Source organism: Lontra canadensis, unplaced genomic scaffold, assembly GCF_010015895.1.
Source record: "Lontra canadensis isolate GAN:19392208 unplaced genomic scaffold, GSC_riverotter_1.0 scaffold100, whole genome shotgun sequence".
Lineage (NCBI taxonomy): Eukaryota > Metazoa > Chordata > Mammalia > Carnivora > Mustelidae > Lontra > Lontra canadensis.
Window position 1 is genome coordinate 695,571 of NW_022631094.1, and position 26,287 is coordinate 721,857.

Sequence of the window (26,287 nt, forward strand, 5' to 3'; positions counted from 1 at the left end):
AGGCACACATGGCAAACAAAATTAAAACCCAACGAAGAGGTGAAACTCTTGAACAGTGCTCTCTGTGGAACTTGCTGGATGCCAGGAACCATGTGTGTGGCAGGAAGCAGAAGACCCATTAAAGAGTGTGCAAAGGACTCTGGTGGTGTTGGCACTCCATGCTCTGCTCTCTAGGAGCCACAGAGCACTGGACAAGTGACTTTATTCTGAGCTTCATCTCCTGCTTGTAAAATCAAGCCTCGACAACAAGACAACAGAAACAGTATGAGCCCCGGGGACAGCGTTAGCTACCCTCTATTGAGCACTCATGACTCACAACGTAGCAGGTGCCGTGGAAAGCGCCTTAGAAACTCTGCTTAGGCACCACCTCCCTTCCTCCTGAGGACCTCGGTGAGGGAGAGATTCTTAACTTCTGTTCACGAGGAAGGCTTGGAGTTCAGTGACCAGCCCCAGGTCTCTGAGTGAGCGTGAGTTCAAAACCAAGTCTACCTGACTGGTACGTTCTTTGGAAATCGAAACTCCAATGGCTGCCACAAAAGGGGTGAGATGAGATGGATATCGATAGATAGATAGATAGATAGATAGAGATACACACAACGTGCTCTGAACGCACCACAGGAATGTCAGTCATCGGTAAGAGCGCCCACCCCCTCCAGCATTCCAATCATTGACCGCCAGGCGCCCAGCCCCTGGCGCCCTCTCCTTCCCCTGGATGGGGACCCAAAGAATCCGAAGGTGGTGGTGGGGGAAGGAGGTCGTCTCCTGGGGCACTTACTTTCTCAGAACAGCGATCTCGTTCTCTATGCTGCTCTCCTTGCCCTTCAGCGCCTTCTTGGGGATGCATTTCACTGCAAAGAGTCTGCCACTGGCCTTCTCTTCAGCTAAGACCACTTCAGAAAATGCCCCGCTGTAAACAAAGGAGAAAAAGAAGAAGAAGAAGGCTTAGATTCGGGAGTTGGGGATCCCCAGGGTCTCCTCCGATCCCATTCCCAAGGTTTAAGGAATAGTAACTATTGCCAGCATGACTGCAACCTTTTGGCCAGCATCACTCCATACTGGACTTCTTTAGGCAAACCAGTGCACACACGCAAAGCACCCTCGTGCAAGGGGACAGGGGGATGTCTGCCTGGGTCGGCGCAACTCCCAGCCCCTGCGGAACAACATGGTGGCAGTCACCTTAGAGCAAACTTGGATGCTCCTGATTGGTTCCTGCAGAGAAAATTTGTGTCCACCTCCGGGGCCAGCACCCCCACCCCCAAGTAAGCAAGAAAGTAATGCTCAAATTTCTAGATAGCTCACAGGCCCCTCTATTCCAAGAAAATTTCAGAGCCTGTCACAAACATCAATTAATTCTTGCCGACAGGTAAAGATGTAACTGAAGTATGAGTTGGTGTAACACGTGGTAACGACATGGGGTCAATTAATTGGTCGGGACCCGAAAGTTCTAAGTTGTTTTCTGAAACAAAGGCATACAGGATGCCCTGAGTGGGGGAGACTTTTCTGCCTGAAACTGTGAAGAGAACTCTGCAAAGGCAGAATAACACACTGGAAATACAACCTGGACATTTGGGGTCAGAGGGCTCATTTCTCTGCAGAAGACCCCTGTGGTCAGCGAGCCTCAGAGCCCAGCGCCTCAGTGGCCACTGTGTCCCCAACCCCTGTCACCTCCTCCATCTGCCAGTAGGCAGGGCCTGGGTCCCACACTCGGCCTGGGGGGCAGAACTTCCCTGAGGCCTGAAACAGAAGTAGGCTCTACCCACTCCAGGCCCCAGTAACTTGGGCTCTGTGCACACGGAGCAAGGAAAAACTGTGGTCCACTGAGTCACTTCCTGTCCCTAGACTTCAAGGAGCAACTCTTTTTTCCTCAGAGAGACATTACACATGGCTTCTACACAGTTATAATTAGAGATAAACCGTCATGTATCAAAAGAAACCACTAGAAGGACCAAAGTCATCCCAATCCCCAAGCCTCAGGGTCTCTGTTCTTCAGCCAACATCAAAGAGATGATCAGGCAAGGAAAATGTACTTTTCTCTTTCTGTCCTTACCCATCTGACAAGGGTATGCCTCCGTCACAGACCAAAGAAAATACAAACGTGTATGTGTTTTAAAATCCCTTCCAGTGAGAGGAATTCACTTTACTTAGTGCAATTAACTGTGAGTCTTCAGCCAGCGTTCCTTCTGGAACATAAACTTGAGAGAAGAAGCTCAGCTACCTTCATGTCTCTATGTAATTATATAAACCTGAGGGGCAAGATCGGCTTTCCACCAAAGAACCAAATGGAGAATAAGAGAACAAAGATCTGCCCAAATCCAAAATCACCAGTTGAGTAGGATTCTCCCTCACAGTACTATGTGCCTCACAGAGACAGAAACCTTCTAAAACCAACCAGAACAATGATTATGAAATATAAATACGAAAAACGCATAACAGATTTCTCAAAGGGATGAGATGAGTCAGACATTCCTTGCCAACAGACTTCACCAAAGGAAACCAATTCTTCCCTTCCTGGAAAACAAAGTGGGAAGTGAGGTTTCTATGTGTGAACTGACCCCTGGACCCAGGACAGGAGAAGGAGGGGACTAGGGTCTCCATGGGAGCCAGTGCTGGTGGGCTGCTGCCGCTCCTGGATTGAGGGCTGTCTTTGTCCCTGACTTCAGGAGGGATGGACGTATCTGCAACCCTGGGTGAGGGCAGGACAGTGGGACATCAATACATAAGGGGCTTCACATGCTAAGCAGCTGGGGCTTAACCACAAGTTAACTATGAAAGGACACAAGACAGGCCCCCGATGGCCAAGGATGCCCGCCATGACTCCAGGAGTCTCCATCAACAGTTCCCCAGTAGAGTCACAAAGCCAAGGCTACAGTCCCATTCTCTCAGGGTGAAATTCAGTCTGCGATCCCAGGTCTGGGCATGCTACCAGAAGAATAGAGAGCAGGGCCTCAAACAGATATTCGTGTACCCATGTTCACTGCCACATCATTCACAACAGCCGAAAGGTGGGAATGACCCACATATGCATCAACGGATGAACGGATAAACAAAATGTGGTCTATCCATACAATGGACTGTGATTACTCAGTCATATAAGAGATGGAATTCTGGCCCCTGCCACATCGTGGATGAACCCTGAAGACGTTAGACTAAAGGGAAGAGGCCAGAATTGAAAGGACGAGTACCATACGATTCCACTTACACAAGTACCCAGAGCTGTCAAATGCACACCTAGAAAGAGGAATGGTGGTTGCCAGGTTTGGGGAAGCAGAGAATGGGGAGTCAGGGTTTAATGGGGACAGGGTTTCCATTTGGGAAGAGAAACGACATCTGGAGGTGGATGGTGGTGATGGTTACACAATGGTGTGAATTGACTTAATGCCACTAAACTACATGCTTACAAATGGTCAAAGGGATATATTTTATATTATGTATGTTTTACTATAGAAAAAAACTAAAAATCTGCCTGGTTCCACTCAATGACATTACCTTGGGATGGACGTGCTGAAAAAATTCCATAAACCTTTTCTCTCACTACCTTCCTAAAGGAGAAAGAAATGAGTAATCGCAGAGGCCGTGTAGCACTTGGCATTCACAAACTGCTTTGGCACTCATCAACTAATCCAATTCTTGCAGCAACCCCAAAAAGTGTACAGGGTGGGACTGTCGCCTCCATTTTGCAGATAGAGAAGCTGGGGCTCAGTCGCATAGGTAGTAAGGTTCAGAAAAGGAAATTTAGGTTTCCTAATCCTTGCGTGGTCCTTTTCCATACACTATCCTGGGCTGATGCACACTGCTGTCAGGGAGCCTGGCTCTCAAGCACGGGGGGGGGGGGGGGGGGTGGTGTTGACAGCCTGGAGGGTCACCCTCCTTTGGGTGAGCTGCCAACCCTCCCACCATGCAAATCCACCTCCTCCCCTCTTCATTTAGCCAAACAATGTGCATTTACCTTCTTCAAGCTTTCCAAAGACAAAGCTTTCTGGCCTTCTCAGGCGATATAAGATTAGCATAAATTGTTATTGTTCCAGCAATAAATAGAAATCACTTGAAGACATTTCCCCCGTTGCAGGGCAGCTAATTAAAAACATCAGGAGCAGAAACAAATGAATGAAGAGTTTGGGCACTTTCAATGTAATTACACAATAAAGTGATGTGTGTGTCTGGGCTGGACTGGGGCAGGGCGGGGCAGGGAAGGGGAAGAGGGGGAGGCAAGCTGGGAGGTGGCCGGTAGCAGGAAGGAGGATGGCAAGAACAATGATCTGAGAGTCAGTAAAGATTTCAGACAATCCAATGAAATAAATTCCTAGGAACACAAGTGGGGACAGAGAGTTACAATTTTAAAACTACAGAGGTCAGAGGAGGTTGCCCTGTATCAGCTGCACATCTAAAACAGAACAGTAGAGACTTCCAGCCAGACTGAGCGCACCTGCATCTTGAAAAGGAAGTTTGCTTCTGCCTGCGCCCAGGGCCCCTTCTCTCTGCACTTGGACTCCCCCACCCGCAACCGCCACCACTTGTCTGGAAACAGGTGGTCTGGACCCCCGGGGAGGGTTAGGGCTCCATCCAATGGCTGCTTCTTGCTGCTCATCTGACTGGTTTCTTGTGTGTCCTCCTTTCTAAAACCCACTTCTTCTTGGATCTACAACACAGTTCTCGCTTTCTACCTCCTGTCCATTGTGTCTCCACCTCCACCTGCTCCCTTCCGCTCATCAAATCTCAGTGCTCCCCCAGGCTGCATCCTCAGCTCTCCCTTCATAGGACTCCATACTTGCCGCATGAAAAATCAGTTGTTTCCAGTTTCCATCCTTGTCTCCTAATGTCCCCCTTATCTTCATCTAAATTTTCATCTCGTTCATGGACAATCTCATCCTTCCAGCTGCTTGCAAGGGCCTTCTGGCTCAACCTCCCACCTAGCCTCAGAAGAGCACCATAAACAAAGCAAAAAACAGCATCTGTATCCCAAAACTTCCTCCTCTGCTCTTTTTCCTTTCTACCAATTCAGTAACCCAGCCTAGACACCCATCTTCTTCACTCCTCCTCATCTCATCTCCATCACCAAGTATGTTCGAGTCTCAGTAAGACTCTCAGATTCCCGTCTGTTCCATCCCTCCACCAATGCACTGGCTCAAATTCTGGTTTTTCACTCTGGACTGTTTCTAGGACTCCATCCTGGCCCTCTGCCCCCAGCAAGCCTGCCTCCCACCTGCTTCCTTCTATCCGATCCTGGCATTACTTTTCTACAGCAAAGATCTAGTTATGTTGCTGCCCTACCTAAGACCCTGAGGTTTCAGGTCTATGAGATAATGCTGAAACTCCTTCACAAGAGATCTATGGCTCTCAAAGCTCTCCTCCACCCAACCCCAGCTGTGCGGACTCATCCACTCTACAGCCAACTTCCCCAACACAAACACACCCCCGCCACCCCACCACATCAGTCAGCTGGCTGTTTCCCAAACACGCCCACGCCCTTTCATACTCCTGGCCTTGCTGTAAGTCCTGCCCACCTTTCCACTTCAGTCAACGCCATTCCTTTATCTTTCTGCTTGGCAAAATTCCATTTATATTTTAAAGGCCCTCCGCTGGTATATTTCCCTCTCTTTGAAGACTTTCTCAACTGTCTTCCCACCTCGTGTGCTTGGCTTATACTGATCCCTGCCATTGTGGTTCTTTAAGTGCTTGCCTAGTGACAGCAGGCATCCTAAGCCACTCTCTTTCTGTGTCTCCATACCTAACAATCCTGGTGCCCGAGGCAATTCTGGTGATCACCATCACTGGAGGCTCTACTCTCTTTCTCTATCTAGCTTTCTACATCTCCCCAGTGCCATAGACCCACAAAATAAATGACCTCCCACTCCATGTTGAAGAAATGATACGGTCCCTTTCCTCCTTCACGAAGTGTTCCTCCACATTTCTATGCTAGTGTAGGCAGAAGGAACCTCAAAGGTTTCTCTTAAAGCATAAAAATTCTTTGAGTCTTCCTGGATATATTTTAAACCACACATTTGTGTGCCTGGACACTTAAGTAATATTCTCCAGCTGAAGAATCCTGAGATCATGGTTTGTCCTGACTGGTAAAAGTATTAAGTTTGTGACATTGGGATATGACATTTCTCCCCGTAAACCTTCATCTTGGTTAAATAAGTCAAATTTGGTAAGAAAGTGGAGAGGGCAGGTTTTTAGATGGTTTAAGGACTTTGGAAAAACATGTTCATGGGAGAAATAAAAATACCAGCATTTTAAAGACTGCATTTCTTTCAGTTGTAACAACATATTTATTTGATTTTTAAAGAACACTAACATTCCATTAAAAAAAAAAAAACACCAATTTCCCATCTAAATTAAATCTCTGTGACAAATTACTGAAAGGTCAAACAAAAAGTTATTCTCAAAATGCTACATATTTTCAGCTCCTGGAGATAAGCTGTACAAATTACCAAAGTTGAATCCTTCCCCTTTCTCTTCCACATTTCAAAGCAAATAAAATCTCATCACCTGGAGGCAGCTTACTCTGATTGTAAGCCAGGCACTCAGGAAGAAATAAACAATGTTTTGCTAGCTGCATTTCTAAGATTCGGGGAAATGTCACATTTTCTATATTGGCTAAAGAATTCTAAACAAGGGCTTCTGCTTTAACATTATAACTGATGGCTCTGAAAAAGGCCGTTTCTTCTTGCTTTATCTAGTCAACTGTGAGAAGGCAATCCCAACGTTTTAATGGTAGATCTTCCATGCCCTAGACTATGCTTGCTAGAAAGTGCCCCCAATCCACCCCATGCCACCGAGGGGAGAGAGGACATATCCAGTCCTGCCTGAGGGAAACGATTCCAACTCCAACTGACCAATGGAAGGGCAATGAAATTAAGGGGGCAGGGCTCTGGGAATTCCTTACATTTCTGAGTTTACTGAAAATACAGCGTTTAATGGTTTTGTGAACTACAGATAGCAATCTACCTGCCTACTGTTAAAAAAAAAAAAAAATTCCTAGAGCCATTCAGAGCGCCTTACCTCCAGATCTGCTTCTATATACAGTTGACCCCCTTCTCCCGAGGTTCACTTCCCACAATCAACCAAGGCCTAGAAGCAGAAGATTCTCCTTCTGATGATACATAGCCTCACGTTTTGTCACGATGCCTACATCATTCACTTACTTCATCGTATCCCGTAGGCATTTTATCATATCGCTCCAACACAAGGATGAGTACAGCACAAGAAGATATTTTGAGAGAGACTATACTCTTAAAACGTTCATTACAGTGTATTGTTATAATTGGTCTATTTTACCGTTACTGTTGACTAATCCCTAACTGTGCCTAATTTATAAATTAAACTTTATCACAGGCATGCATGTATAGGGAAAAACATAGGATATGGAGCATTCAGTATTATCTGTGATTTCAGGCATCCACTGGGGGGCCCCCATGGATAAGGGGGACAAGAAGTCAGAAGTAAGTCACGCCCAGAGCTATGCTTACTAACCACCTACTCACTACCAATTATTACCATAAAAATAAAAAATAAGGATCTATGAATTCTGCTTTCCCAGTTTCTAATGATCTTTAACCTGAAGTTGTTAAGAACAAATACGAGAGTATTTAAAATGGGTAATGCATGTGCTGGCTGCTTTAAGTGCATATAATTTCAAAATAAATTCTTTTCTCAGACAATAGTAATTTAATCACAAGATGGACAAACACACTTAGCCTCCAACAACCTAGAGTGATTTGCATATTTTAGATGCTCCACCAGTGTCCATCCAACTGAACCGGTGACACCTGAGACGGATGCCTCTCATTTTGAGCAAGAATCAGGAATTCTAGAGCTGTCTCTTTGATTCACGATAGTCCATGAAACCAATCGCTCGGCAAAATTATATCCATCCCAAATTAGACCTAGAAATAATCAGATGGTGCTGAAATGATCCGCCCTATTAGCTCAGAGTCAGCTATTACTGGATCATTGCCTTCTCATTCTCTTTAGTCATTCTACATACAAATCAGATCGATTGTGTTATTAACTGTGTGAACACCATCATCTCTGGCCTATGACCATTACTGTGCTGGGCGACTGGGCAGACAGACGTTACCCCCAGGCCTCGGGCCATAAATTAAAATGTTCTTTTCCACTAAGCATACTCTTTTCCCCAGTGTCAGGCCAGGACAATATTAAGGGCTGAAGGGAGAAAAAAATGGGGAAAATAACACTGTACAGTGAAAAATGAACTTGGCGATCCTTGGCTCTAGAACATCTAAGAAATAGGTGCCTTCAGACCTATTGTTCCAGACCAGAATCAAGTCTTAAAATAAGGAAACCTGTCTGCTAACTCTAACAATAATCTTACTGACCCCAGAGGATCCGAAGAGATAAAAACAGTAGCAGAGTCAGACGGTATAAGCAACTCTCCAGGCAGAAATTAGACCATTTCAGAAGTGGCATTTCTCTTTCTGGTCGGAGTATACAAAGAGTATAGTACTCTTTGGTCTACTATCTCCACTAATTCACACGCCACTAAAAACATTTTGTAGTGCTAATTCAGCCCACTGACCTTAAGAAAGCCATGCCCAAGCAGAAAAACAATGTGAAAAAAGAAAAAAAAGGGAGAGGGGGCAAAAGGAAAAGTTTTGCCTTCACATACTTCAAGAATAAATATGCACACATGAAAATTGGTATCCCATTTAGACAGAACGTCTATTCATTAAAGTGTGTCTTCTAAAAGCTCCACTTGGCAATTACACTGAAAGCCATATGTTAGTTTATGTTAATGCCTGAGCTAAAAGTATCAAAATTCCATTTCTTAAAAAAATAATCCATAAGTCAGGCCCTTATTAATTTGGACCCATGCCTCACCAACCAGCTCAAATTAGAGACCTATCTTTAACGTTAGTAAGTTATGCAGACGAATAGGGAGGCTTATCCTGAAAATAGCTCTTCTTTGTCACTCCAAAATCCCATTTTCCTCTTCAACTTGGTAAATCCCACAATGACTAGCAAGTTTTCCTAATAGCTTCAAGAACCATGATGAAACGTTCTTAAATATTCATACCATTAGCCTGATTTTTGCCTGGATCAATTCTCATTCTGAATACGTCCCTGTGTCTGAAACCACCAGAACAGCTGGGGTTATGACAACGCCTGTCACAGGAGAAGGTGTCAAAATGCCAGCACAGTCACTTGCGTGTGACATCTCTGGTTTCTTGAGGTTCTCCTGTGGCACGAAATCTTTACTGTTAATTGCTTCACTGATCCAAATGCAGAAGACAAATTCCAAGTGAATGCATACTGCCATATTTGAAGGCCCCAGCTTTGTTGCACGGCACACCTTTTCCCCTTCGATTCTCTGACGGGGCCTCATACTTTATCTCTGCCCTTTCCCAGTCACGTGTGAAAGGCTGACATGGAGCATGACTATGTCAGTCATTTTTCCCTTAGCTCAACAACAGGGAGCATTCAAGGAAGCGTGGTTCCAGGAGGCAGGGACAGGACAAAAGACTCAGTTCTTCTGGGATTACAAAGTCTCCTAGAGCCACAGCTAAAAAGCTAGTAACACTGAAAGGCACATAAAGTGTCCATGGGAGCCACAGATGTGTTGTTGCAAGGGTATATTTCACTTGGATGATATGGGTTAAAGGGGTTCGGGACAAAGCCCCCCCAACCCCGCCCAAAATGTACCACTCTGTCACACGGATTATTTTGAGCTGAAGGCACTTGACACCCTGCAGGCTCAAGAAAAACTTCTGTCCCTCCCTTAACCACACGGAAGAATCTAAATTGACGGTCTTTCCCAGAATGAAGATTAGTAACAGAAGTAAATTTGAGCTGAGTGACCCATTTATATGGCAGGGCAAACAGCTACTTACCAAACCTCTGCTCCTCTTATCACCCTGGGAAATGCATCCTTTTCCTCTGAGGTCCCAGGCCCCTACCCTTCTCCTTAGTTCAGAATGACTTACACACCTCATTTTGCCTGTCTTTGGAATTCCCATGTCTATGTGGCTTCTCTGTATGTACACCTATTACATTTGATTTTTGCAGGGATAAAAAATTTATTCTCTCTTATTACTCTGTCACATGTACATCTGATTCTTAGTCCAGCTAGAAGGGCCTTTGAAGGGACAGGAATTCTTGTTCCTCAACAAGGTAGGGACTTGGATGAAACTGGAACTCCCAGGATATGTGCCATCTTTCTTTGTCAATTGTGCAGACCTGTCAGGTGGTACATCTGCTTATGGTCTACACAGATCTCCCGTTTGACAAAGATTCTCCCTACAGAAGTGGCTCTCCCTACAGAAGTGGCTCTTCACAGTGGCCCTCTCTCTCACTCCCATCCGTTACAGTAAGGAGATCGGAACTAAGCCTGTGACCACTACAACGATCCAATGTCCTCCTAATGCCAAATACCTATTCCTCTACAGGGGATGGAGGACATCATCATCAAATGGTGGGCAACACTTTAGTAACAGCAAAGCTGGGGTGGCTATTTTCAGATAATCCCAGCTGGCCCGCTCTCACATAGCCATCCCTACTCCTTGGGACCCCCTGGAAAGCTCTGATTTTTAAGCAGTCTTTTATTTTTATTTTAATTCTGGTTAAGGGCAGGTGGATCAATAGGTAACTTGATGGAAAAGTCTTCAAGTTCTATGCCAGACAAACTCACATAGCAATATCCTTTTTAATTAGTTCTTCAAGATCCTGCATTAAAAAGAGTCCTTATTGGCATAATAATTACTACACTGGGGCACCTGGGTGGCTCCGTTGGTTAAGATCTGACTCTTGATCATAGTTCAGGTCTTGATGTCATGTCATGAGTTCAAGCCCCACACTGAACTCCAAAAACTAATAATAATAACAATTACTACATTAAAAGGACATTTGGCTATATCTACATTAAAAAAAAAAATAGGAGGCCTATCAATAATCTGTTAAAAAAATAAATAAATAAAAAGTTTGAGGGGCCCCTGGCTGGCTCAGTTGGGTGGAATGTGCAACTCTTGGTCCCAGGGGCGTGAGAGTTCCAGCCCCACACTGAGTGCAGAGATTACTTAAAAATAAATCAGGGGTACCTGGGTGGCTCAGTCATTAAGTGTCTGCTTCAGCTCAGGTCATAATCCCACTGTCCTAGGATAGAACCCTACATCCGGCTTCCCACTCTGCGGGAAGCCTGCTTCTGCCTCTCCAACTCCCCCTGCTTATGCTGCTCCCTCTCTCACTGTGTGTGTCTTTTTCTGTCAAATAAACAAATAAATTTTTTATAAATAAATAAATAAATAAATAAAATCTTGGGGTGCCTGGGTGGCTCAGTGGGTTAAGCCTCTGCCTTCGGCTCAGATCATGATCTCAGGGTCCTGGGATTCGAGGCCCGCATCAGGCTCTCTGCTCAGCAGGGAGCCTTCTTCCCCCTCTCTCTCCCTCTCTGCCTACTTGTGAGCTCTGTCTGTCAAATAAATAAATAAAATCCTTAAAATAAATAAATAAATATAACCTTAAAAAAGATTCAAAAGTTTGAAATAGCAAATCATTGGAAATATTAAAAATATCTATAATAGGGGACTGGCTAAGTAAATTACAATCTAAAAATACAATGAAGTATTATGCAGCCATTTAAACTAATTAAATAGATTTATGTGTGTGGATGTAGAATTATCCCTGAGATATATTGCTAAGGGAAAAAAATGAAGGAGCAGAGCAAAGTGCCCATTATGTTCTCATTTGCACCCACACTGCACATACACACACACAATCTCTGGAAAGAGACAAGAAGCAAATTACACCGTTGCCTCTAGGAAGGGCCTAAGAATGAGGAGAATTCCTTTTTATCCACTTTACTATGTACATGCACTATTTTTCCATTAAAACTTATTTAATGAAGTAGAGAAAATTTTAGAAAAGGACAATGAGAGCTATCAATAAATCATCTATGCAAAATGACTATCCAACTAATTAAATCCTCTTACTCGGCCCAACTAGCTATACCCTACTGAGGAGATGTCTCCATTACATGGTGAAATTTACCCTTTGGGGTATCTGGATATCTAAATAGGGCTGGTATTCGCTGGTATGAATCAGCCTTATATATGTGGTTCACAATTAGCCTGAACACCTTCACCAATAAAAGTGTTTTTAGAAAAGGGGGGAGGCTGGTCAAGGAACTTTTCTTCATAGAGATCATTCATATATAACATCAGGGAACTCATTCGTGGGGAAGGGGGAACTTGACACAGGCCCTGAAGGATGAGTATGTTTCAACAGGCAAAAACATAAGGAAAGAAGGAAGTCAAAAAAGGTGCGTTGACAAAAGGAGAACATAATTCAGAGCCAGTGCCCTCAATAGGGCAGATCATAAACACATCAGAGGACTATGGGAAGTGAGCAATGTTTTGTTTTGTTTTGTTTTGTTTTGTTTTGTTTTGGTGCAAAGTGTATCACTAAGAACAGACTGTATGTGTGCATGTGTAAAACATAAAACATATCACTAATGTTCACAGCACTTAGACAGAATAATGGCCCCCTTAAGATATCCATGTCTTAATCCCTGGGATCTATGAATGTTGGCTTACATAGCAAAAGGGACTCTGCAGCTATGATTAGATTAAGGGTCTTAAAATGGGGCTATGATACTGGATAACCCAGGTGGCCCAATGTAATCACAAGGGTCCTTATAAGAGGGAGGCAGGAAGATCAGAATCAGAGGAGATAGGATGCTGGAAGCAGTGGTCGGAGTGATGCTATTGCAGAAGGAAGATGTGAGTTAAGGAATGCTGACAATTTCTAGAAGCTTAAAAAAGCTAAGAACAGGTTCTCCCTAGACCCCCATAGAAGGTACACAGTCCTGCCAACATGTTTATTTTAGCCTGTAAGACACACTTCTGGATTTCTGCCTTGAACTGTAAGATAAATTTGTGTAGTCTTAGTCCACCAACTCTGTGGCAATTTGTTATAACAGCAATAGGAAACAAATACAAATACATATCTGTATTATCAGTATTTATCCTTACTTTACAGATGAGGAAACTGACCTCATCAAGGTTCAAGAACTTGCCCAAACCTCAAAGCCAGTGCCTAGAGATACCAGGACTCAAACCCAGATGTGAGGAGTCAATGGAATGCTGCCCCTGGAAAAGTAGATTGAGACACATCAGGGACAATGATCAGATGGGAGAATGTCACCTAGCACAGCAGGCAGTGACAAGGCATGAGGTCTGGGACAAATGAAGGAATGAACAGAGCTGGTATGCTATTCTCAAGGTGATCAAACCTGTCATAGGCCACTGCATTCTTCTACATTATTTGAACAGAAACAGATAAGTGTCCTCTCTGACAAAGTGATATGGCTTTGCTATGTAAGAAATTCATTTACGGCAAACACTGTCTCTACTTCTGCTACTGAGTAATATAAAACATGCTTTCTAGATTTTTAACTTGAAAATTCTCTTTCTTTTTACTTTAGTGATTACTCCGTAATTGGCTGAATCTCTCTACACTAACCAAGGTGTGCCTTGCCCCACACATCTTTTCATTACTGAACCGTACTTTGGATAGTTCCATAAACAAGGCTGTAGACAGAACTTAGTCAAGATGGAAGTTATTCTGTCCTCTCCTTATATGTACAGAGTTGCACTATGGGGAACAATCCCCTTTGCCAGGAAGATAGGTTATTGTGCAAAGAATGAAGCTTCCCTAATCTAAATACTCACCACTACTACCACCACCACCACCAACCTCATCATCACCCACCATCATCACCACCATCAAAACCACAACCACCATCATCACCATTATCATACCCATCATCGCCACCACCATCACCATCATCACCACCACCACCCATGACCACCACCACGAAAAACACTATCATCACCATTATTATCCCCAATCAACACCACCACCACCACCATCAACATCATCCCCATCATCACCATCACCATGACACCACCATCATCCCCCATCACCACCACCATGAAAACCATCATCATCACCATTATCATCCCCACCATCACCACCACCATCAAAACCACCACCACCATCATCACTGTTATCATCACCATCATCACCACCATCAACATCATCATGACCATTATCATCATCACCATGACCACTACCATCATCAACATCTATACTGCTTATTAAAACCTTATGAGAAGTCTATTTTGAAAACTATATGCCAATAATTTTCTAATTCTACCAAGAACCCTGCATGATAACAGTATGCTTACTTTACACCTGAGAAAATTTAAGTTCAAAGAGGTTAAAAATTTTACTGAGATAATAAACTGATGTTCTAACTGTGGCTTGTTGTGAGAATCATGCTTTTTTCCTTTTTAAACCATGCCACCTCTTCAGGTATAGTTAATTTCATAATTCAGCAAAAGTAATGAAAGTGAATAGGGTTGGGGGGTTGCTATATTTTGCCCCCAAAAAGAATGTCCAATTTCTCGCCCACACTATGTCAACAGCAATCTGGACTTTGATGGGTAAAATCACTGCAGTTTTCTTAACCAGAGAACCCTCTGGCTGATAACTTTGGTTTCTTCCTAAGTTTCTGACAGTGTTTGCCCATTTCAATCCCAAGGACTGAGGAGAGAAGGTTCTTTTGCCTCTGACTTCCAGGTACCCATGCTCTCCATTAAAGGAGGGTGGAAGAATTTTCGGCTTGAACTTTCTGTTCATGTTCCTAATCCACTCCTCACAGTTTTTAAAATGAGGCCCCCTCCTTATTGCCTTTCTATCTTAAAATGCTACATAATAGTTTTTATTCTTTTCAAAAATACAAAAACTCAGTAGACTCAAGATTGACCCTTACATTTCCCCACCTGCTAATTCCTCTTTCTAAACTGCCACACATCTTATTATTCATCTCCTCATTAATAGAGCGGACTTAATCTTCAGGCACAATTGACAAATTCTCCCATTTCCTAAAACTCGATCCCATTAACACTATCCCAGCTGAAAGAAAGGTTCATTCATCCGTAGGCATTAGTGACTTGGTGCAAAGCTTTATTCAACATTCAATCCCGCACAACACAGACTACCAACCAATTTGTTGTGAGGTACTGATTACGACCCTCACCCTTTTTATTCTTATGAAAATAAGAATAAAACTGCCTAGTGGCCACGCACAAAAACAAAAGATCATTCCTTGAGATACCACTGCACACAAAATGGAGGCCAGACACCTGGGGATGTTGTCCTCTGGGCTTTTCTCATGAAAAGTGAGTTACCACACAGAAGTTACGAAATAGCACGGAGATGATGGAAAGGAAAGCACGGGCTGCTTCCTCCACCTCTACTGACCCTGCCTAGTCTCAAGTGGTGAGAACGGTGCCCTGAATGCTCTGATCCTTGCAGAGGCCACCAGCCCCATGCACAGGCAACTTGGCCTCTTCCGTTAGGCCAGAGAAACATTCGGGCACAGCAGGGCCCCTGTCTCTTTCCCCATGCCGGCAGAAGGCATCCATTCGAAATTCGCTGGCTCTCCTTCCTTGACCCTGTACTTGGTGAGGGTCAGGTTGCTTTGAGATTTACAGGATTCCCTTTGAGATTTTACAGGATTTACAGGACAGGTGATTTGAGGGGTTCCAAAAGGCTTGCTTGCCCAGAGGCATCTCCCCACACTGGTCCATTGAGGAGTTTGAGCCACTACTCTGGATTAAAGGACCTACCCAGGGCCATCTCTCCCCGAAGCCCAAGTGTTTCCTGGGAGCCACATGAGAACCTGTTTGACTATAAGCCTTAACGACAGTGGCAACGATCTGTAGTTTAACCATTAGTTAGCTCTGGGTCCCGGAAAACGTGCGCCCCTCTCGCAGAAACCTGAATGACAAGCTGGTGCCAACCATTGTATGTGGCACAGTCCCCTTGCACGGGTTCCTGCAGGTGGTAAGGCACGGTGGCAAGGTCCGCTGACCCTGCAGCTGTCTTGGGGTGCAGGTGACAGGTCCGTAAGCTGGCAGGGAGGAGAGTGCACTCTGAGATGGCAGGTCCTGGGGAGAGGGAGGTGGATGGAACACATGTCCTCCCCAGGAAGCTCCCACGCCATGGAGGGGGAGGCAGACTGTAAACATATATGTACCAGGTAGAAACAAAGATAAAGCAGAAAAAGAGTGTGCATTCATGGACCGGATGGCCAGGGCAAGGCTCTGTGCTGAGAATAGGACAGCACAAGGAAACGATCACGGGCACATCTAGAAGACTTCCAGGACGGGGAACCGCACACGAGGGGGCCCATCTGGTGGAGGAAGAGCGGGCGGCCAGGCTGAGCGCAGCTGCGTGACGGAGGGAGCGGGCAAGATCACAAGATCCAGGAACAGCAGTCACGCCCATGGGCTACAAGGGTTTGCTGGGGTTTGGAGTATTTTTCCTGAAAGATGTCCATCCACCAGTGGTGGGACACATTTTTGTTCCCTGTGAGAGCTTTAAAAAAGCACCAAGACTCGGGCCGAGCACTCGCTTACCAATGCCATCCTTTTAACTAAAGAAACTCCTATTCTCATGTCCCCTGGAAAGGAGAAATGATACCAAACTTAGTGAAAGTTCCTTGAGAAGCTGAGAAGGCCCTTCGTTCTGACCTGAGTGATCTCAGGAAAGCTGCTTAAACTCATTCAATTTTTGCCTCCGTCCTGCCACCTGCGAGATGGAGACGGTGCCTCGCCTTCCGCTGCAGGTGAGAGCGGCCCAGGAGCGTGGGGCGGGCTCTCCCACCCACGGCGAGCAGGGGCTCGGACCCCAGATCCTTCGCCACCCACACTTGTCTGCGAGCGTCTCCGCTCCTCGAAGACTGCATGGAGAATAATAATTCTATTCTACATCTAATCACGAATCTGCTAGACGCCTAGCAACTGGTCTGCACCCTCCCCAAGCCCTTCCTGGAACGGGAGCTTCATCCTCATAATGGCAAAAGTCATTTCACCAACCTCTCAGCGAAAGGAGGCGGTGGAAATTTATCGAACCCCGCCCCCCCACCCCAATATAACACTAAAATGATTTAACTTCTTTTTTTCATTTGCCACACACTCTAATGCTTCTGAAAAGTACTCTTAAAAATAGACAATGGGGACACAGATTGTTTTCCCCATTAAATCAGATCTCTACCTCACCAGCAGCAGCAGCAGCAGCAGCAGCAGCAAAATGAACCCCGTTCTCACTCCTCCTGCCTTCTTCAGTAAGGGAAAAAAAAAAAAAAAAAAATTACTCTGTCTCAACCCTCGCAAATGGCAAGAACTGAAGAGCTCATCTGCTCCAGTCCTGGCAACTTTCCTGCGGGTGAGTATCAGGGACAGTTACAATGGCCTTATTTATTTGGTTTTTAGACAAAAATACCAGCCCAGGTCTCCCTACTGAGAGTACACAGACACCACCTGGCCACTCTCTTTCTCTCTCCCAGTGAGCTTCACAGTACTAGAACAGAAGAGATCAAAGTGGAAATTTTTTAATGGAAGAGATGAGAACACATGTCCCATCCTTGTTCCTTGGCCGAGCATTTGCTATAGCACTCAGGCAAACGATATTTAGTAAATGAGTTTGGATGCCTTCGCCATGCTGTAATGACATACCTAGGAAATCTAGGTTCTTTAAAGACATTGCTGAAATTTCCAAGTAAAAGCTACGATTAAAAATGCTGGGAACATTTTAGGAGGCAAGAATTAAAAGGTATGCCTAAGTTAATGCCACAAGTTAAAGATGCAAATGTCCTAAGGACACCAAGCCCAAAAATTATGTTGGAAAAGAGGAAAGAGTCAAGACTTTCAAAGGAGAGACTGGGGCATAGTAAAGGTACTGTAAGCAAAGTATAACAAGTAACAGGTTGGGGTGGGAGTAGAAGAATAATTGCAACCCAGAGGACACAGAGTTAATATCCCAGTGACAACAAGGGCTTGCTTCCCACTGAGACTAAGACACACACACATGCTCATGTGCACACACACACACACGCTCATGTGCACACACACACACCCCTGCAGGGGGCACTGCTCACAGAAATCATGCCCAGCAGGGATGCTCCGGTCCCTCAATTCAATGTGGGCGAGGATACAATCACACAGTTCACAGGATGGCCAGTGAGCATATGATGCCCAGCCTTACTAGCAGTCCAGGAAATGCTAAATAAAACCTCAACAGGACACCTTCCTTCCCATCGGGTTGGAGAAAAAAAGGTCAATTTATGTGGGAAAGTTGCTGCCTGGAAATCGCCATAACCTTTTTGGAAACTAATCTGGCTGTACCTATTTGCCAGCATCTGAGGAAATCTAATCTACAGAAATAAACACATGATAATACGATGTATATGTAAAAATGTTTTTAGCAGCACTGTAAGAAATGGAAAACACTATGAATGGCCAGTAACAGTGGAAGAACGTATCCACGCCATGGAATATTAGGGCTAACGAGAAGAGTTAGAGCTACATGTATTTACCTAAAGGGATGCAACACTCCAATTACTCTAGAGGGATGGAACTATCCCCCATGAGAAAGTAAGCTATGCTAGAGTCATTCAGTGGAATACTCTAGCAGTTAAATGAAATGATGAGACCCACATGAATCAACAGAGATAAATCTCCAAAACATAGTAACAGGTAATCAAAAGCAGGTTACTAAGAGATACCTACAGGATTGATTCCACTTAGGTCCCTCTATAAAACGCACACGATATATACTGTTGATCCTCAGGCACTAAACTGCTAGGACACAGGGTATAGATGTATGTCTTAAAAGTCTGAAGCCACATAATGAGAAAGCACTAGCAGCTACAGGTCCAGGATGACTCTGGGCAGGAAGAGAATGGGGTGTATATCCGTAACTGGATCCTACAACTGTAACATTTTTGTGGGAAAAATCTGAAGCAAATACAGCAAAAGGTTAATCGATATTTGCTCAGTCTGGGTGGTGGTTACATAGTAATCTGTTCATTTGTTGTTCTGTACTTCTCGGTAAATGTGACGATTTTATGATTAAAAAAAAAAATTTAACTCAAGGAAAACAGCACAGTGGGCGTAAGTGAGACCACATGTGTCCTGGGGCTGTTCTAAGGATTAAATGGAAAGATTATATACTCACTCCTTACTGTGATCAGGAAATATTAATTATTTTGATGAGGCAAGAGGGCCTAAAACAAAATAAAAGTAATCACAAAACATTATAAGAACTCGGAGAAAAGATCAAAACTTGCCTGGCCAAAACCAAACACTGAACCTTTGCAAAGCATGGACGTGTGAGTAACCTTACAGGAGCAGGAATTTTCTAGAGTAAACTTCAACCTAGGAAAGAGAGGGGGACCTGTCCAGATTCAGATCACATGACGGACACTGTTAGCACGCAACCACAGAAACCAGGTGGCCCTTCGAATGGCTTCTGCATGTTGGCCAGACAGTGTCAACTTGAACTACTTAACTCCTGGACTCATCATTTCTTTGAAGTGACTTCATCAAGGACTTCTTGACTATTCTTATGAGGACATATCACTTACTAGGGTACAGTTAACCATGACCAATGATGGAAGAAGAGAATAATGTATCTGCTTTCACATGGTTAGAGAACAAAAACCAAAACCCAGGAAACACTGAACAGAGAGAAACAAGTCACTGTAGAATCAAGAGCTAAATCTGGCAGGATGGACATAAAGTTGGAGAATGGAGAACATGGCGAGGGCTGGTGTCACCACAAAGACGCAGAAGTGATGAGGCCTGACCTGGGGCAACCAGAACAGGAAGAGTACCCATGGGAAAAATGAATGGAAGCTGCAACTGAGACTGTCCCTCATTTCACACAACACAGTGTGTCTGAATATCTTTCCCATTAACAGAGTCCTGGTACTACTGGTGCAGCACTCTGCCCAGCAGCTAGCTGTTCCCTGAACCCATTTCCCTCTTATCACAGGCACAGAACTAGGTATCAGCCTTTCAAGAATGTGCAGTCATGGAACTGCTCTCTGGCCAATGGAGAATGAGCGGGTGATATGGACCCTTCCAGGCTATCCCAGAAACATCTCTCACGTAAGACTCTCCATTTTTGTTCACCACATGTCCACTCAATGGAAGGACGCAGGTCCTAGAGGAGACTGAGAGACCCAGTCCCCAGGAAGGGAGGCCTACTGGCAACAAGAGACAACTTTATTTTTTTCCAATGAGAGAAAAATGAAGGCTTATCATGGGAAGCCACTATATCTGTTTATTTGTTACAACAGCTAACCTTACTCTCATACACCAGACTGCAAAGTTACATTTCTGAACTGCCCTTTCAGCTAGAGACGGCCAATAAGATTGAAACCAAGGTCACCATATGAGGCTTATATAGAAACTCTTTCAAAGGAGAACTGATATGTCCCTTGCTCTTTCTTTTCTTCTAGAATAAGGATGTGATAGCTGAATCTCCGGTGGTCAGCCCATGACAGTGAGGATAAAAGTTCCTTCCTTGTGGTTATGGAATGGAAAAACAGAAAGAACCTAGGCTCCTCATGTCTTCATAGAACCACCATATCAGCCCTGGATTCTCTAGTTCTTAAATTCTTTTACCTAAGATAACACACACATGACTTGTTTGTGCCATGTTAATATGAACTCCATTACTACTAGCCAAATTTACTTCCTTCATAGCAAGATGGCCATAAGAACCACCCAGTTGGGAGTGGAGGTTTTATGTCACACTGAAGAGTTAGTGGCAGGAAAGGTGGATCACAGCGATGATTCAGAGCCATTAAAATAATGACAACGTTGGGGTGTGTGGGTGGCTCAGTCGACTGAGCATCTGCCCCAGGCTCAAGTTGATTCTGGGGTCCTGGGATCTATTCCCACATTGGGCTCACTGCTTGATGGGGAGCCTGCTTCTTCCTCTGCCTCTCCCCCTGCTCATGCTTTCTCTCTCACTCTTTTCCTCAAAAAGAAATAAATAATTTAAAAAAAAATGACAAAGTAGACTAAAGAAGCATGGAAAACAACATCCAGAAAGCAGAGCCCAAAAAAAGAACATGGTGATCATACAGTAAACACAACTGGAAGTTTATGGCATGAAAATCAGGCTTTAAAAAGATAAACTCATGACTACTCAGTCTATGAGGATGTAGTGCACTCATGCCATTATGGAATGATGGCCAGGAGATGGCATGTGGAGTGTCACCTGAGACACTTCCTTCCATTCAAATGATCTCACAACCAGACGAACTATGCAAGAGGGAGATGGTTCAGAACAGTGATGCATCCAGAAAGACCAATCATGAAAATAAAATGAGAAGAATTAAACATGACTTTTTGGGCCAAGTGGTCAATCTGTGGCTGTACAATGAATGAATGAACGGACACAACATGTATTTTTTTAAAAGCCTATAAACACAAAGAAGAGAAAGGGCAAGGTATCCAATCAAATTAAGAAAAGGAAACCCAATTATGCATAGAAAACATAAAGATTTTTTTTCCATCCTACGAGTGATTTAATTGCTCAATAACCTTCCCAGGGAGAGCATGGTCAATTACAAGTGGTCAGCTAGCCTGGCCAAAGCTCTCTACTAGGTGGTGTTTGGAATATTCTTTATTGGGAAGAGCTGGATTAGGTCCCTGTTGGAACTGAACTAAGTTCTCAGATTCCTAGATCATAAATCTTTATAACCAGAGACAGAAAATCTCCATTGTCTTGATTAGCAATCCCCTGGCCTCTGTAACAGTACCCAAATTCATCATTTAACAGTTATTTGCTGCATCAACCACCCATGAGAAAAACAGCAAAAGTCATTTCTCAGTTTGTGACGGACCCAGACAGAACATTACGAGAATATTATTGCTAGGAAACAGAGAAAGGGAATGCAATGTCAGGTGACAGCAATTTTGAGTCTCATTTATAATTACTCTGCATTCTCTAATTTATCACTTCAGCCTAGAAGATGAATCTTGAACAAGTGCCCCCCACCATGCTATTCTGTGCAAGACATGTTTTGTTTTGTTTTTTTCAATTCTGACAATTCCCTGTAGCTCCCCCCTTCCCCCCACCACCTTGCTCCATGGCAGGGCACAATGATAGAAACTGTAGTCATTATGTTTATCATTAGTAACTTGGTTCCAAATAATTGGACTTTGCCCGCAGACAATATGTTTAAGCAAATGTGATGCATACAGATGAGGAAGGGCCAGGGCACAAGGAACCTTCTGATGTCGGTAATTTCCATGTGTCCCAGGCAACCATTATCTCATTTCAGCACAAGACAGAAAGGAGAATGAATGCACATACACCCTGGGCAAGTTTCTGGATAAAGCCTTGCTTTGTGCCTGACAGGGTCCCTAATGTATACTACATACTTTTGAAAACCAAAACCAAAACAAGTACCAGTGGGTCATCATCAGATTGTGATGGTCTCACTACTAATGTCCAAAGCAAGAATGCTGATGTTGATATAAACTTCATGTAACTCCCACCCATTTTATGTGAAACAGGGGAAGACTCACATTTAGCGTCCTTAAAAGCCTGTGCTCTGGGACGCCTGGGTGGCTCAGTTGGTTAAGCAGCTGCCTTCGGCTCAGGTCATGATCCCAGCGTCCTGGGATCGAGTCCCGCATCGGGCTCCTTGCTCTGCGGGGAGCCTGCTTCTCCCTCTGCCTCTGCCTGCCTGTGCTCGCTCTCTCTCCCTCTCTCTCTGACAAATAAATAAAATCTTTAAAAAAAAAAAAAAAAAAAAAAAAAAAGCCTGTGCTCTAATTGTCTTATTCTGGTCTTATCTGGTCACATTGACCTCCAGACTAACAATGGAAGAGAAGGAAGGAAGCTTGGAAAGGCAACCCAGAAAGATAGAAGGGGTCCACAAAAGTAATACAGAAAAATAGTCCTTGGGAGAACACACATGACAACTATTGCCTACCCCGTACAAAGTAGGGAGATCATTCCCTTCCTTGGAGTTGTGATCAGCATTATGTGCTTATGCATATTAAGGTACATTACCCAGCTTGACAAATAATGACCAGTTGGCTAGATATCTTTTTCTTAAGTGTGTAAGGGAAAGTTTCATGTTCAATTCATTCTCATTTCCCAAGCCCTACATCCATGAAGCCCATGACAATAGATCTTCCTACATCTCAGTGTAATAGAGGGGAAAAAAATATCTTTTCTTGTCCATATTTAATCATACTCATCCTGAAAGGCTCATGAGTACTCAGCCCTAGAGGAATATCTACAAAATATATATTGGGTTAAGGGTTTTCTTCATGTCTTTGCACAGCACTCACATTTTAAAATTGCATTTGCTAAAAAGATGTCCTTTTTTGTCCAGCAACAATGAGCAAAATTTACAAGTGACCTCTGTCCACCACATTAAGGAATACCTAGCTCTGTGTGGTTCATCTCTAACAAACCTGGAAAACAGAACAGCAGATCCATTAAAATAAATACTCATGAACACTGGCCCTCTAGAACATTTTATATCACCTAAGCCAAACAAACTATGGCAAACATAAATTATGCAATCAGGAAACGAAGGCACATAGCTAAGGTGATCCTTCGTCTCAGTTTGCCCAGGACAGTCCCAGTATAATTACTACTAGTACCCAGCCCTTCCCCTCTCCCCCCTGCACCTTTACTCAGAAAAAGTATTCCAATAGGGACAAAACATTACACGATAATTACATGTATGATTAGTATATGGTGAATACTCACAGGTAGGAAGTCTTCAGTAAAGAAGTGTGAATGACCCTTGACCCAAGTGTGTCACCATGCCTGGGCAAGTTACCTATGATCTCTGAGCATCCAATTCCTCATACAAAAGATATGGGGATTATAACAGCTATTTTAAAGGCTTATTTTAAACATCAGAGACGGGTCCTGCAAAGTACCTGGGACATCTGTGTTCTACAAATGCAGCTACAAAGATGGTAATGAAGATGAGGATTTCACCGCTTTCACTCTCTAGAACTGTTTCTTATCTATAACAACTAATAGTCATATTCACTTTACCTTTTAGAGGATGCTTTCCAATACTTCATGGTATGTGATTTTTAATATTGGGAGGTAAATTTAGACCTTGTGAGTCTCTTCCATATCTAACCACCTATGATTCTATTATTCCAAAATACACTGACTAGAAATGTACTGTACCATCCAGAGAGGCAGCAAAAGTCATTGAAAAGACCTCTTATCTGTACTACAAACTCCTACTGCCACCTTTCCATCAAGGCACCTGACTTTTCTCAAACTTACTATATGCAGAATGAATATACTTGCTACCCGAGAATGATACACTATACTGGACTAACAGAAACACTTCATGCTGAAGATGATTTGTATGTTTATCTCTATAGCAGTTTTCTAGCTGGCATGGGCTGGTATGTGATAGTTACATATTGGATACTATTATCACTGTCATAATTATATAATTTCCATTATATGTATGGACTTTTGAACCAGACAACCTAGGTAGCTCCTCTGCTGACTAGTTACATGACCTTGGACAAGTTTCTTAATTTCTCTTATAACTATAAAATGGGAATAATATTATCTATCTAATAGGGTTGCTTGAAGGATTTAATGAGTTAATATATGTATAGTGCTTATGGTGCCTAGAACATAATGTGTTCAATAACTTGTTTTATTGTCACTATTAAAAGCATTATTAAAATTTCCAAAAGGTATTATTAAGTAAAAGAAAAAGAAACAAGTGCTAAACAGTATGTTAAATGGTATACCAAATAACGTGCTACTGTTTATTTTTAAAAATGAGGATGTAACACTTGCAGGACTGGAGTAAGCCCATAAAAGCCCATGTCTCCCACTGATTACAAGTGAAGTGTCTGTACAGAATACAAAAACCAACTTCCTGATGTCTCTGAGAAGAAAACAGTACCAGACAGATTGAGAGGGAAGTAGAAACTTGAAGAAATATACATTGGTAAATTTCCTGAATTAAATTTTCCTCTTTTAATTCTTGGCTTTGATCCAAAGATGGGTCAAATCAAGGAACTGTACAGTGGGAGGACATGAAAAGAACACCAAGAAAAATCTCCCCTTTCTACCCAGAGAACTAGGAAAAAGAGCTCCTGAAAACCAAAGAATGTGATAGGATATTGCTGGTATTTTTTCTCTTCTCTCTGTCCTGATGTAAGGCCAGCCCTGAGTAACACAAACACCTAAGACCCCAAGAAATAACCCATCTCTCTGGCCAAAGGGACTGGAAAAGGAGAATCCTGTGGTCTAAAGAGTAGAAAGAGATGATGGTTAGTTTTGTTCTTTTTGTCCTCTCATAGCTTTGCCCTCTGGACATCTTCAGTCCATAGAGCTGCATGAGAGTTTGTGGTGTGAGGATAAAACTCTGAGGCATATCCACTTTTATGACAAAAAGAACTGGGAAAAGGGACCCCTGAAGGAGAACATGAAAAAAATCCCAGAGAGGGGAGAGTTGGAGAAAAAAATCTTGAAAAAACTGTATGAATCAAAACACGTTCCAGACTACTCATGAAGTATGCATGTGTGAAACAGACCCAAAGAAGCAATGGCTTTGAGAAGTAAATTATGACAAAAGGAACCACACAAATCCCAAAGTAATCCAGAACAACACATACAAACAACATAACAAAGGCTTTGAAAACTGAATGGACACTGTTACCATGAAAAGTGAGACAGACTTGTCATCTGAACCTAATCTCATTGGCACTCTCTCTCTCTTTCAAAGAAGGAGGAGGAGAAGGAGAAAAAGGAGGAGGAGGAGGTGGAGGAAAAGGAGAAGAGGAAGGAGGAGAATGAGGAGGAGGAGGAGGAGAAGGAGGAGGAAGAAGAAAAGGAGAAGGAGAAGAAGAAAAACAAACAACAATAAAATCATTGTTCTTCAGCAGATTTTAATTAAGACCCAGAATCTCACAACATAGTATTCAAAATATCCAGTATCCAAAATATTCAAAATTATTCAACATGCCAAAAAAGGGAAAAATACAATCAAGAGATTCTAACCCCAAGATGGTCCAGATACTGGAATTAGCAGACAAAAACTTTAAAGCACTTTTTATATTTATGCTCTAGGAGTAAGTGTGAATACTGTTGAAATTAATGGAAAGACATAAGTTTTCAGGGGAAAATTAAAAATATTGAAAAGTACTGAACAGAAATTTTAGACTTGAAAAATACAGTAATTGAATTATTTTGAAAATTCATTAGATGCATTAAATAACAGGTGCAGGAAAGGGTCAACAAATTTGAAAACAGAACAATCAAAATTATTGAATCTCAAGGATAGAGAAAAACAAATTGAGAAAAAAGTGATCAGAGCCTTAGGAACTTGTAGAGCAATATCAAAAGATCTAATATTCATGTCACTACAATCCCAAAATAAGAAAAGAAAGTG

At 43.2% G+C, this 26,287-nt stretch overlaps 1 protein-coding gene across 1 annotated transcript in view; it reads right to left on the minus strand.

The window, feature by feature from the left end:
• The window catches only part of CAMK1D (calcium/calmodulin dependent protein kinase ID), a 433,113-nt gene that overhangs the window by 275,270 nt on the left and 131,556 nt on the right, over window positions 1-26,287 (minus strand). Inside the window, exon 2 of the mRNA XM_032837893.1 lies at window positions 776-907. Within this exon, the coding sequence (XP_032693784.1) occupies window positions 776-907 (132 nt within the window). The remainder of the gene's footprint in view (window positions 1-775; window positions 908-26,287) is intronic.